Source organism: Hevea brasiliensis, chromosome 9, assembly GCF_030052815.1.
Source record: "Hevea brasiliensis isolate MT/VB/25A 57/8 chromosome 9, ASM3005281v1, whole genome shotgun sequence".
Taxonomy (NCBI): domain Eukaryota; kingdom Viridiplantae; phylum Streptophyta; class Magnoliopsida; order Malpighiales; family Euphorbiaceae; genus Hevea; species Hevea brasiliensis.
In genome coordinates this window covers 10,239,671-10,253,004 of record NC_079501.1, presented here as the reverse complement: position 1 = coordinate 10,253,004, position 13,334 = coordinate 10,239,671, and the positions used below count along the sequence as shown (strand labels likewise).

The window sequence follows — 13,334 nt, the reverse complement described above, 5'->3', positions numbered from 1 at the left end:
GAGAATTAACATTATAAAGAGAAGAATGGTGGAAATATTATTTGACTTTGCCCATAGAGAGTGACTTTCAACCCATGGAGTGGGTTTGTCGCCGATTATAGAGAGAGATTTTGCTAATTGCTGAGAATATGGCTGTAACGTCCTCACTTTAGGTATTCCGTACATTCTACTGTTCCGATGACTAATGTCTGTTCGGACAGCCAAGATGTCTAGAACTACATTCAAACTAGAGTGAGTAAATATAAATTGATTGAATAAAGACTAAGTAGAATTAAAGAAAAGTAAAAGAAGTGAAGTACAACTCGGTTAAACGAGCTGGGGTCACGGCGATGGGTGACCGTACTGGGAAACAACTGTAAAGTCAGTTGCCGATCCCAGACCTGCGATGAACCCTAGGAGATAATTTTAGGACTTAATTAAAGGTCTAATAAGGCATAAATGATATTAGAAATGCAAAAAAAAAAATTCATGAAAAATTTATTTATCAGTACAGACAAAAAAATAACCGATAAGCTTAACGAAAGGCATTTTGGTCATTTCAATCCCAGAGTTAAATTTTGATCTAATTGTCAATTAAAATAAGAGAGATTAAAACACATAAAATAAATTAAATCATGAATTATGTAATTGAAATGGGAAAATAAAAGAAAAGAAGAGAAAATAAAATTTATTGCATGAGCATGATGTCATAATGACATCATAAAAAGTGAAAGCCAATGGAAAAGTAACAAATTCTTATTAAGGGATAAGAAAGACATAAAATGAGACAAAAATCATTAAGAGCTAGTCTTCTTCTTCTTTTCTCCTTCCATGGCTGAAATTCATGAAGTTCCTTCTTCCTCCATTTTTTTTCTTTTTCTAAGCTTGATTCTCCCATTTTCTTCCCATAAAACCCTAGTTCACCTTTACAAAAGTTCATCCCCACACCATAAGGAAGCTAGTGATAGTAATAAGAAGAGGTAGGATTGAAGTTTGGCAAGTTAAGAATTTTCACAAGTTGAGGTTAGTGCTTAATCTTCTTACCTTTCTTCTTTAATTCTTACTTTGGACTTAGGAGGAGTTGAAATTGCATGAAATAAAAAGAAAATGACAAGTTTATGAGGAAGTGAATTTTGGCAGCTTAGGGAACCTTAGGAGTTTGAAAATTTTGACTTACCTAAATTTTATTAGTGATGTTGGTGAATGAAATTAAATGTATTGGAAGTTAATTTGCATAAGTGTGCTTGAGATTTGAATCTTGAAATTAGGGTTTGATCATAAATTACGGCTTTTGTGAAATTATTTGAAATTGACAAATTGAGATTGATTGATGATATGTAAAAGTGTTATGTATGCCAATTGAAGTAAGGGAGTTGGAGGAAATTGAAAATTTGGGAGTGCTCTCTTGTGCAGGTTATGGGACTCAATGAGTCCAGTTTGGTTTTTGACTTATAACTAAAATTGTGTGGCTCCAATTGGTATGAGGCCAATTGGAGATGAAACTAGGGCCAAAATACTCCATTTTTCATAAAGAAATCATGCCCAAATTCTGTTCACAAGTTGACCTAAATCCTACTTGAATCCGACTGTTTATACCCTAAACCCAGAAAAATGACTAAATAAATAGTATGTGTTCATTTGGCCATAACTTTCTTTAGAAAGGTCAGAATGACCTGATTTTTATACCATTGGAAAGTTTAAACATAGGACTACAACTTTTATGAAGAACACAGGCTCAAAAATGTCTCTAACCAAATCAAATTTCTAGCCTAAGTTGGGTCAACAAAACTGTCCAGAACTAAATTGTTCATAAATTCTGGACTTGAACCTATCTGACCAGTTTTGGCAAAAATGTCATAACTTAGTCTAAAAAATTGCAAATGCAATGAAACCAATGCTAAAATTTTTATAAGACATAGATCTACAATATTGTTGTTTTGACCAAAACCCTGAACCCAAGGGAATTAGGCCAAATTGCTAGAAAAATTCAACACATCAAAACATGGAATTTGACTAAACCACCACTTAACCCCAGAATAGTTTTTATAGCATATCTCCCACTAGGAAATCCCAAATGGGATGAGCCAAACTGTTCTAGAAACCTAAGAGATAGGGCTTCAACTTTGATTCAGAAACTTTTCTCAAAATTTGAGTGTAAGAACTCTAAAATGGGAGTCATAGCCACTGACCTGAACTTGGAATCCGATAGACATAGGGTACCTGAGTCCAGGCTAGTTAATTTGCTATAATTAATTCTATAAGATCTAAAAAATTATAATTCAAAATTTTAAGTAATCATAAGACATAGGGTAATAACTTCTATAAAAAACATTAGGCTTAAAAGTGGCTGTAACATGTCTAATTAATTAGACAAAGATTTACTCTAGAATCTGCCTGAATCTGGACCCAGAATGAAACTATGAACCAATTGTAGTTATTTGACCATAACTTGAGTTTTAAAAATTCAAATGACATGAATCAAAAAGGAAAACAAAGACAAGACATAGAAGAACAACTTCCATGAAGGAAGTATGGCCAAACAGTGGCCACACCTTGACCAATTTGTTAGGTGAACTTAAGACATCAAATCTGGACCTTGAGAAAGGTTCATAAAATGACTTGTTATATGATATGAAGTTAATCAAAATGGTTTGTTAAACATAAAAGTGACATGAATATGCATGTGGGACTTATGTTTCCCATCATAAGTAACATGAAAATGTTATTAAATACAACTAGCACATAATATGAAATTATAAATACTTAATAACTCTATTTTGCCCAAAGTACACCTAGACTTATTTATATAGCATGGATCGATTGGTCTATCAATTAGGGCTACAGATTATAGTACTGCCCACATGAATAATTATTGATAGACAATATATGTCTAAGATGATTGTTCTTCTAGCTTTATGCCTACCCATTTGCCATTGTGCCTGATTATATTTCTAGCTTTATGCCTGCCCACTGGCCTTGTGCCTGACGTGACAGATGTATACATATTAGACATACAGATATTTAATTAGTATGTTCTCATGTATCCAGTTTTTATAGTCTATCATAGGTTACTTAGGCACATATATGTGTAATACACTTTAAGTTTAAATAAATACATGAAGAAAGTATTAATATGGGTATAATAAGATTGAATATGTAATATATGAATAAAAAGATCTTGATAAATTATTTGCTCTCAAAGTTTCATAAATATGTAATTAATTCAAAAATTTAGTAAATTTTATATGGGATAATTATTTCAATTATCAGTTATTTTTATTTCAATTATTGCACCACTAAGCATAAATGCTTAGCGCGATGGATTGTTTTCTCATGTAGGTACAGGAGATTACCACCAGCAGTCGCAGCAGCAGCAGTAGACTCTAGCTAGGATCTTGATCAGATTTACTACAATATCAGTGTCACCTCAGTAGTCAGTTTTGATAGGGCTCATGTATATTTAGGTTTTTGCATTTTGATTATTGCATGTAAGTAAATTATGTACATCATTTTGTGAATGTAAATAAATTGTAAATTATTATATACCAATTTTATATGAATGTATGAAGTTTATATGAATGAAATGAAATTTATTTTCTTGAAATTTTATATGAGCTATGATATAATATAATGCCTGGAAAATTGATATGACAACGAGATGATGTATGAAAATATGAAAATGATATGAAATTGTTTTTAACAGGTAAATAAGGAAACTCGCCATGCACTAATAAAACAGAGGAGACCTTGTCTGGGTCTCCATAAAAAAAAATGAAATGGGATATAAAAAAAAATTTCTACACTTAAGATAATATAATTAAATATATATTAAATTAATATTGTACACGACAAGATAGGACAGGGTGCTCCAGCATCAAATGTAGCATACCTTGCTCGACTACACTGTAGACGGGTGAGAAGTGTTACATTAGCTCTGCCTATTGATGAGGGGCTCTTATCCATTATAGTCTTATGGAGAGAAACAGAATTCAATCTAAGGTGGAGAAAGGATTTAATCCAGAAATGATTATTATCCATTGTAGTTGAAAACACCCTTTATGATATAGTAGTTGTAATAGTAAATATATTTAGTTATGTCTAGAGAAGATTGAGAGAACTAATTAATGTATTTACTATGAACAATTTTTTATGAGATGTAATTGGAATGATGGGTAATATAGTTTTAAGATTGTAATGATGATTATATTTATTGATAGTGAAAGATGGCATGCCCATGAACGTAGCTTTATGTAAAGAAAGTGAACCACATAAATATTAGTATTTTATATGTTTGTTTTGTTTCTTTATAATTTATACACTTCCGCGATACACAACAAATGTAATCTCAAAATTCTTGGTGAGTACGGCCGTTGTAAACTGTATAGCTACCAATCAATTGCCAAGTTATTCCAATTGTTGAGCCTAATCCAGTAGATATTTGGTTGGCAATTGCTCAGAGTTCATTATTTGGATCTCTCATTTGATAGTCCGAGCTAACTAACGTTTAGGTGTCTCGACTAAACATTTGAGCCATCTACTGCTCCAGTTTTCGAACTGAGTGTCTAAACAACTTACCTTACTTGACTTTCTTTGATCGAACCCTTAATTATTTGACTATTTAACTGAGCTATTTGACCATTTGACTCGGTTTTTTGGGCCAAAGAATATCAATACATTATACAGAGCAATTTATTAAAAAGGACAAATAATTTACACTCTGAATTTTGCAACAAGCAAAAGTGAAGTGCAATGATCAAATGTTGCAAATGAAATGACCTAGCAAAACAATGAACAATTACAATTCTTTTTTTTAATTATATTTTGAATTCTCCTTTCTGCATTTTTTTCTTAATCTAAAAGCATTCCCCAAAAAATGTGTACATCTCTTCTATTGCTACTTTGGTAGGTTAAATGAATGGTAGGTTAAATGAAAGAAACAACAGAACAAAGCATATCTGCAAATAGTTTATAGTGCAAGAAGGCTTAATTACCTATACAAAAGCATGCATGAAGAAATAAAATAGACATTTCAGCAATAAATTAAAAGCTTGAGATTTTTGAAATCTTTTTAATGAGACCTAAAATCTAAATCCTAATTGTGAAGAAAATTAACTCTTGCCTATTTGAGAAGTCATTTTAAACGACAATTAAGGCAGAGGTAGTTGAACTTTGCCTCAAGATCATGAATTAAGTCTCCCATGCAGCCAAGAAATTAAGACCCCTTCCCAGCACTATATATACATGTCCATGTTACGCTGTGGACTCACCTCACTTGAGTGATTCTCTCTTAATCTGCTTTGCTTCTACATATATCAAAATGGCTTGCAGTGCAGTGAGGTCTAGTGGTGGGGTACAGGTTAAGATTAAGTCTAACCCAGATGAATTCTGGGATGCCATTTTCAACTCCACCAAGCTCTTCCCAACTGCCATTCCTAGCCTTTACACCACCATCTCTACCAGTAACGCAGATGGCACTGTTCGCTACATTAAATATGGCCAAGGTAATAAAACTAAATAATTTTTTTTTCTCGAGAGTTTTAATTTTATTAGTGAAAGTAATGGTTTTTGTTTTATAGATTCTCCTCGAATTAAACAGTCGGAAGAGCAGATCAATGAAAGTCAGAAGCCCAAATTTTCATATACTGTGCTGAGTGGGGATATTCTCAAGTACTACACAAGTTTCAGAGCAGAAATATCTATCGTTTTAAACGAAGATGGGGCATGGGCGAAATGGACATGGGAGACTGACTTTCCAAAGGCAAATAATCCTCTGGACATTGGAGTGGACTTGGAAGAACTTGCAGTGAAGACCTTGGGAAAACTTGATGATTATGTTGTCAGGGCATAATTCATGGGAGGATGATGTTGATTATTGACCACCTTAATCGCCAATTAATAAGTTAAATAATATAAATAAAACGCGTGGTCAAAATAATCTACGTATCTCCCATTTTATTTAATAAATAAAATAAAAATGGTTTTATCTTTGTAAGATCATATTTGTCAATTGATGTGTTTAAGGCTTCTCTTAGTGCTAGTATAACGTACACTTCCGTCTTTAACTAGCTTGCTATTAATTAATAATATATATTTTGGCAAATAAATAATTTAATTTGTTGGAAAAATTAAAACGTTACTCAAAAGAATTAGGTGTGAATATCTGCCATGATAGGATAACTTTTAAAAGGATTACAACCCTAGAAGTGAAGTAGATTTGACGATATCATCAATAAGGTCTCTCAAATCAAAATAAGAAATTTCACATGCACCATATGATCGACTGCATCTCCCTAAATGGAACTTAAAACATTTCTTCTTCTGCTTCTTGAAAATATAACTTTCTAAAATCAACAAGGTCTTCAGTTTATCTCTGAAAGTGTGTGTTTGAGACAATGCCATATAGCATCTTCCATACGTTCATCTCAGGCGTAACTTTGTGCAGCCTACACTACATATTATCCATTTGGTTGATATATAGTTGATACTTGGCAGCCCTCGTTTCTAATCCCTTAAGCAAAAAGTAATATCTTTGAGACGTTAGATGTTCAAGACCCCTTTTTTGGGAGAGAGAATTCATTAAATTAGTTAAAACACAGCAAGCCTAGGGCCTAACAGTCTCCTATTAAGGCAGGCCCAAAATCACCGATAGATAAGAAAACATACAAGGCCTCCATCTCAGCTAGCCTAAAACTTTCAGGGTCCATAAGCCCACAGCAAAACAAAACCTTTGCTTTCACAAGGCAGAAGTCGCCGCCGCCGACGCATCACCGCCCATCACCACCGTCTGGGAGGCAAAAATGAGGTTTCCTCCGATAAGCCAAGAAAACCTTAACAGCAACAAAGAAGCCCACATTCAAGACCTGGAAACGGCACTAGTAAAAATGGTAACTATTTTGGTAAAAATATGCTCTACATTACAGTGATCCATGTACAAGATTCTGACCACTTCAAAGAATTTATGTGATTGGGCCCATTTCTAGCACCGGGCAGTGATACAGCAGCAGAATTCTTGATGACAAAAACAGTGGCAGTTGAACCTGCCTTCAATGAATCGAAAGCTCCCATCTAATGCCCAACCTACTACCTGTACATATATAGATGTCAAGGTCCCTAAAATGCGAGTGATTCAAGTGATTTTCTCTTGTTCATTTACTTATTTCTTTTTTGCATCCATCGTCCCATCCCAATATGGCCTCTAGTGGAAAGCTCGATGTAGAAGTTCACATCAAATCTTCTCCAGATAAGTTCTGGAATAGCATTAGGGACTCCACAACTCTCTTCCCTAAGGCCTTTCCTGACCAATACAAGAACATTCGAGTACTCGAAGGCGACGGAAAGGCTCCTGGTTCTGTTCGCCTCTTCACTTACGCTGAGGGTACGGGCTTCAACTTCTTTGATTAATATAGAGATTCAATTTTAATCACACTATTGAATGTGGGTTGTTTGATTTTTCAGGTTCTCCGCTTGTTAAGGTATCGAAAGAGAGGATCGATGCTGTTGATGAAGCAAGCAAGCACGTCGCTTACAGTGTGATTGAAGGTGACCTCCTGAAATACTACAAGACTTTCAAGGGCTTCATATTTGTTGGTTCTGTTGAAGCATGTAATACTATTGCTTCAAACTCTAAATTTTCTACAAATTCCATGATATAGTTTGTGTATTTTGTTTGAATTCAGATTCTGAAATCTAGCTGTAAAAGTAGATGTGAAATGTTCAAACTTGTAAGACTAATTTTCTAAGTAAGGTGCTTCATCCCTCTCTTAGTTGATTAGGTAGAAATTATGTAATATTTAGCTCTATAAATAATCATGTACTGCAGAAAGTGTGTAAAAAAGAAAAGCAAGAAATCTATCTTATTTTCAACAGAAATCTCTCATATTTTTTCTTAGTTTTTCTTCTTTCAAATCCAACAAATGGTATCAGAGCTCTATTGATCTTAAGGGAGCAAATAAGAGTTTTCTCTTGTTGAAGAAACATGGCTGAAAATGCTTCACTTCCAGCACCACCAGTATTCAAAGGGGAGAACTACAACTTTTGGTCTGTCAAATTGAAAGCTTTTCTCATGGCATATGATATGTGGGAGACAGTTGAGAAGGGTTTTGAACCATTACTTCAAGACAATCCTACTATTGCTGAGATGAAGAAACAAAAGGAAGATTCAACAAAGAATTTCAAAGTACTCTCATTTCTCCATTCAGCAGTAGATGATTCAATATTTCCAAGAATTATGGGGGCAACAACTACAAAATCAGCCTGGGATGCTCTTCAGGAGGAGTTTCAAGGTTTAGAAAAGGTAAGAGCTGTTAAGTTGTTAAATTTGAGAAGGGAATTTCAATCATTAACGATGAATGAAGAAGAGATTATTAAAGATTATGTTTCAAAACTAGTTAAGGTTGTTAATGAAATGAAAATTTATGGAGAGAATATTTCAGATCAAATGATTGTGGATAATGTATTAGCAAGTATACCAAACAAATTTGAGCCAAGAATTGCAGCAATTGAGGAATCAAAAGATCTTAGCAAGCTATCTATCAATGAACTAATTGGATCTTTGCAAGCTCAAGAGCAAATATTCAATCTCAAATTTGAAAAATCTACTGAAGGTGCATTTCTAGCAAGGAACAACTTCAAAGATTCATCTTCTAAAGGAAGCAAGTTCCTACCAAGAAAGTATTCTCCATGTGGCATATGTAAGAAAACCAGTCATGAAGACAAAGATTGTTGGCACAAGGGAAAGCCACAATGCTTCAAATGTAAAAGGTTTGGGCATGTACAAAAAGCTTGTAGATTCAAGGAACAGAACACATCAAACACCTCAAATCTAGCACAAGAAAAAGAAGAAGAAGAATTTCTGTTCTAAGGAACAAGAAATTCACTGGTGAGAAGTGCACCAGACAAACTAGAAAAATGATGAGAAGTGCACCAGAAAATGAAAATCAAAACAATGGAGAGATGTACACCAAAAGTGAATGAAGAATGTTGGAGAGAATTGCTCCATGAAGAAAGAATTGGAGAGATGTGCTCCAAAGACAATCAATCAAAGCAGAAAATTGGAGAGATGTTGCTCCAAGACAACTTAATTTGGAGTCTTCAGCAAAAGTATCAAGGAGGAGTGTTGAAGCATGTAATACTATTACTTCAAACTCCAAATTTTCTACAAATTCCAATGATATAGTTTGGGTATTTTGTTTGAATTCAGATCCTGAAATCTAGCTGCAAAAGTAGATGTGAAATGTTCAAACTTGTAAGACTAATTTTCTAAGTAAGGTGCTCCATCCCTATCTTAGTTGATTAGGTAGAAACTATGTAATATTTGGCTCTATAAATAGCCATGTACTGCAGAAAGTGTGTAAGGAAAAAAAAGCAAGAAATCTATCTTATTTTCAACAAAAATCTCTCTTATTTTTTCTTAGTTTTTCTTCCTTCAAATTCAACAGGTTCAAAGGAAAATGGTGACAGCTTGGTGAAATGGAGCTGGGAGTTTGAAAAGCCGAGCGCTGACGTTGAAGTCCCACACGTGATTAAGGATTTTGTAGTAAATAACTTCGAGGAGGTGGATGAATATATTCTGGATCAGATTGCTTAATTAGATGCCTGGTGCACATTGAGTACCTATGGTGTTTAATGGTCCAGTAAATAATGTGGAGTAGCAACTCTCTGCAATGCTCCAATAAGTTTTTAGCTCTATTAGCTATTTGGACTATGGTTTTTGTCATGATCTATTGCTCTGCATTGATGTATGGAATGTTATTATAATCAACATATTATCCTCTACTGCATAGTTTTTGACACCTAAACGATACACATTAATGGTCAGGGTTCGTAATAAGGGTAATTACTCTTCTAACTTTTAATTCTCATTCATATTGTTTGCATGCTTAAAAGAAAATAAATTAACTTTTTATCTTGAAGGGTCTAAGTTAATAATTATCTTTTTTAAATATTAAAATTTATAAAGATGATATTTAATTCTTAATTTTTTTAACAATCTACTAAGCACATTTAAGGAGTATTTTTCTTAATTCCTTTTTCCCCCACCCGTGGTTGAGGACTTGAGGTTTGCATTTGCAATCTCAAGCATGACTACTCAAATACATCAATGAGGCCTATTACCACCACATGGTGGGGGATGGCCAAAATTCATTATTATATATATATATATATATGTTTCGTGTAATGAAGAAGGGAAAGGAGCTCGTTAAAGACTGAGGTCCGGATTCAAACAGACCCACGAGGTCAATGGGCCACGACATTCAATTTCTTGGCTTACCTTCTGCATTTGTCTCCCCCTTGTTATATTTTCTTAAAGCCAATAAAATTAGAATTCAGGTCGTAATTATTTTCAGTATTAAAAAAAAAAAATTATAAATCTAAACCCAAATCCAAAAACTCTGCGTGTATGTGTATATATATATATATATATTTCTTTTTTGAAAGTAATTTAGTTGTCTCACAGCTTATAATTGTGTGAATGTATCAGATACTTAGTATATTATTTGGAATTACACTTTAATTTCTAAGATAAAAACTATAGAAGCTGATTCTATTATACGCAATTTCGTCAATCTCATAAATAACAAGTAAATAAAGGTAAGTTAATTGAAATTGAATGCTTTAATTACTTAAAAAAAGTACATTACTTAAAATTAAATACAAAAATTTTGAAAAATTAAAAGACAAATAAAATTAAAAATATATAGACTACTAGAGTCTGGTTAAGTTATTATTATTTGATGTGGAGAGGCTTTTCAGGTTGCTATATATTTGATTTTCGTAACTCTTCTTGCAGGTATCTGGAAGATTTTGAAAGACATCTTGTCACCTTTTATAATTATCAGTAATTACCTATCCACTCTTTGGAACTACTATCAACTTATTTCTCTCGTATAAATATCCACTAACTATCAGATATTTATTTAATAATTATCTTAGGCTATAAATTAATTAAATTAATAAAATAAAATTAATTTAATTAATTCTTAGGCTTAGAAATGATTAATAAATAAATAAATTATTTTTATGTAAACTATATATATATATATATATTGTAATTTTTTAAATGTGTAAATATAATAGGTAAATACTTCCTATTAGAATCATAAAGTATTTACTTGCCTCCCGTTCTATAAAAAAAAAAAAAAAAAAAAGGAAAATATAATACATTCACAGTTGTTTTTACAAAGTCTATACATCTTCATCAATTTTATTGGGCAACACAGGGGACTTGCCGTTGTCCTCACTTGTTTTCTGCTCCTTAGCCTTTCCCCACGGTACCACGTAAAATCCAGTAACGATAACAATTGCTCCAATATAGCTGCAAGAATTTAAAAAATAAAATTCTGGAAATCAAGAATTCAGGATGGCTATAAATAAATTTGAAAATTTGGAAAATGAATTATACTAACCTTCCTAGAGACTGTAAATCTCTGAGAAAGATGACATCTGAAATAACAGCAAAGACTATAGCCAAAGGTATGAACATGGAAACATACACAGGTCCAGCCTTTTTCACGCACTATGCAATTAAGCTTATACGAATAGCACGCCCAATAATTCCCTGCATTTTACATAACATTAAAATTTTCAACCATACTAATTACCCATATTAAAACTCACATACACATATAAGAATCTATTATTATTTTTGTTGGGATTTGATTTAAAATTATGAGCATATCAGAGTTTGTTCTTTAACGTTTTTGAAAGATAGATAGGTCTGCCTATCAACTTACTTGATAAAAAATGGCAAGCAACCCCACATCGGATCTTAATTTCCAAGCGCTAGCCTCTTCAACGACAATCAAACCAAAAATTGTAGTCAAAATGGTCTCAAAAACAAAGTTGATACACATTACTTTAAGCACTGCTGGGAACTTCCTATATATATATATATATACACACACACACACACATTATTTTCTTTAATTATTCTTTCGTATAATTAATTTATGAATGGGCAATTAACTGACGAAACCTGTATAATATACAGTGATGAATCCATGAAAGCTTAAGCTGCAAAGGAAAGCCCTCCAATGGAGATCCAAGTAGCTGATGAGGATTACCGCTGAAAAGTGTTGGGCCTTTGTGGAATGTGGCAACAAATGCCCCAGCAATTGAGACTATGGTTCCCAATGATTTTGCATTGCTGCTTTTGCTTTTGCAGTCTAGTTTTTCCAGCCTAGCTAATTAAACCACCGACTTCAAATGGTGCACAGGATTCTCAATAAATGTAATACAAAAATAATAAATTTTTTTATGTAATTAGTTACTGTGATTAATATAGCATCATAATAATTACAAAAAATTAATTAATTAAATCACCATTTTTTTAGTGTAATTAGCTCCGATTGAAGCTATACAAAAATTTAATATAAAATAAAAATCTTCTATATAGTAAATTATATATTATAGTGAATAATATTTTAACGGTAGTGATTGGAAAAACATAGTAAACAAAATATAATTATATAAATTGAATAAATTAAAATAATAAAAATAAAATATAAAATTTATAATAAAAAAGTACTAATTGATTATGATTTTTGGAAAGAATGATTATGAAATTATTTGGAATTGTTGTACAAAGCATTAAGTAGGTTAGAGCCAAGCCAAGTATTGGAATTTCATGGTGATGGGGAATTAAATGGTAAGAAAGTGGGAGGGGCTGGCCTATAGCTTTCATGGAGTTTGACAAGAATACAGTTATTCCGTGAGATGGGATCCTCCATCTTCAAAGTAACAACATTATCTTTGATAAATTCAAACGAAACAATGCCAAACACAACTTATATATGGATTCCGATATTTTCATTTGTTTGGTACATTTTATTTAATTTAATCGCCAAAGTTATATTACTCATATGAGGTAAGTTTCTAGTTTTCATCCTCTCAACTTAAAAGAAAAGGAAAACCTATTTTCATGATAAGCTTGAGTTGCACATCATTCATATATATAACTATTTTCTTGAGAAGGACAAGTAATCGCAGACAACAATTAGAGCGTAGGTATATGAACCTGAGCTAGTTGACATACTGCTGTGTTTGGTTAATTCTGCTGACCACTTTGACAATACTTCACCTGCGTTCCAAAAATTTTCAATTTTATTTATTAAGAAAAGGAAGAGTTAAAACCTGATAGGTACAATGGCACAGATTAATTTGATTGTATATTGGTGAAAGAGTGATAATAGCAACTTTATTTATCCTGTCATGTCCTTTATTTTTCTTCAATCGACATAAAATGGTGCGTTTGTGAATATAATTCACGATAAACTAAATTTATTCTAAATTTTCATCAATAGATGATTTCAAACAAGGGAAATTTATAATTTAATTTTTGAGTTTTATGTATTATA

General features: G+C 32.6%; 2 protein-coding genes and 1 pseudogene across 3 annotated transcripts; 2 read left to right on the top strand and 1 right to left on the bottom strand.

Annotated features, from left to right (window-relative positions):
* The first annotated feature begins 5,261 nt into the window (after nucleotides 1–5,261).
* Nucleotides 5,262–5,993, top strand: LOC110632037 (MLP-like protein 423). The gene is made up of 2 exons (XM_021780127.2): nucleotides 5,262–5,480; nucleotides 5,556–5,993. The coding sequence occupies exons 1-2, from the start codon at nucleotides 5,297–5,299 to the stop codon at nucleotides 5,825–5,827; spliced, it is 456 nt and encodes a 151-aa protein (XP_021635819.1). The 5' UTR covers nucleotides 5,262–5,296; the 3' UTR covers nucleotides 5,828–5,993.
* A 796-nt stretch (nucleotides 5,994–6,789) lies between these two features.
* LOC110632040 (MLP-like protein 423) lies at nucleotides 6,790–9,333 on the top strand. 2 transcript variants are annotated; one of them, XM_058152807.1, is made up of 2 exons: nucleotides 6,790–7,354; nucleotides 7,435–9,333. In XM_058152807.1, exon 2 carries the CDS (start codon nucleotides 7,955–7,957, stop codon nucleotides 8,837–8,839), a length of 885 nt encoding a protein of 294 aa, XP_058008790.1. In that variant the 5' UTR covers nucleotides 6,790–7,354; nucleotides 7,435–7,954; the 3' UTR covers nucleotides 8,840–9,333. The 2 variants fall into 2 exon arrangements, with proteins under 2 accessions (XP_058008790.1, XP_021635821.2); XM_021780129.2 differs by having other exon boundaries at nucleotides 6,922–7,354; nucleotides 7,435–7,867.
* Nucleotides 9,334–11,163: 1,830 nt separating this feature from the next.
* LOC110632073 (WAT1-related protein At3g28050-like) lies at nucleotides 11,164–12,707 on the bottom strand (annotated as a pseudogene).
* Nucleotides 12,708–13,334: the final 627 nt, after the last annotated feature.

Bases quoted from the DNA above. Each gene is read 5' to 3' on its own strand.
- LOC110632037 (XM_021780127.2), top strand. From the start codon at position 5,297: ATGGCTTGCAGTGCAGTGAGGTCTAGTGGTGGGGTACAGGTTAAGATT. The intron at 5,481-5,555 runs GTAATAAAACTA...TTTGTTTTATAG, and splicing joins CTACATTAAATATGGCCAAG to ATTCTCCTCGAATTAAACAG.
- LOC110632040 (XM_058152807.1), top strand. From the start codon at position 7,955: ATGGCTGAAAATGCTTCACTTCCAGCACCACCAGTATTCAAAGGGGAG.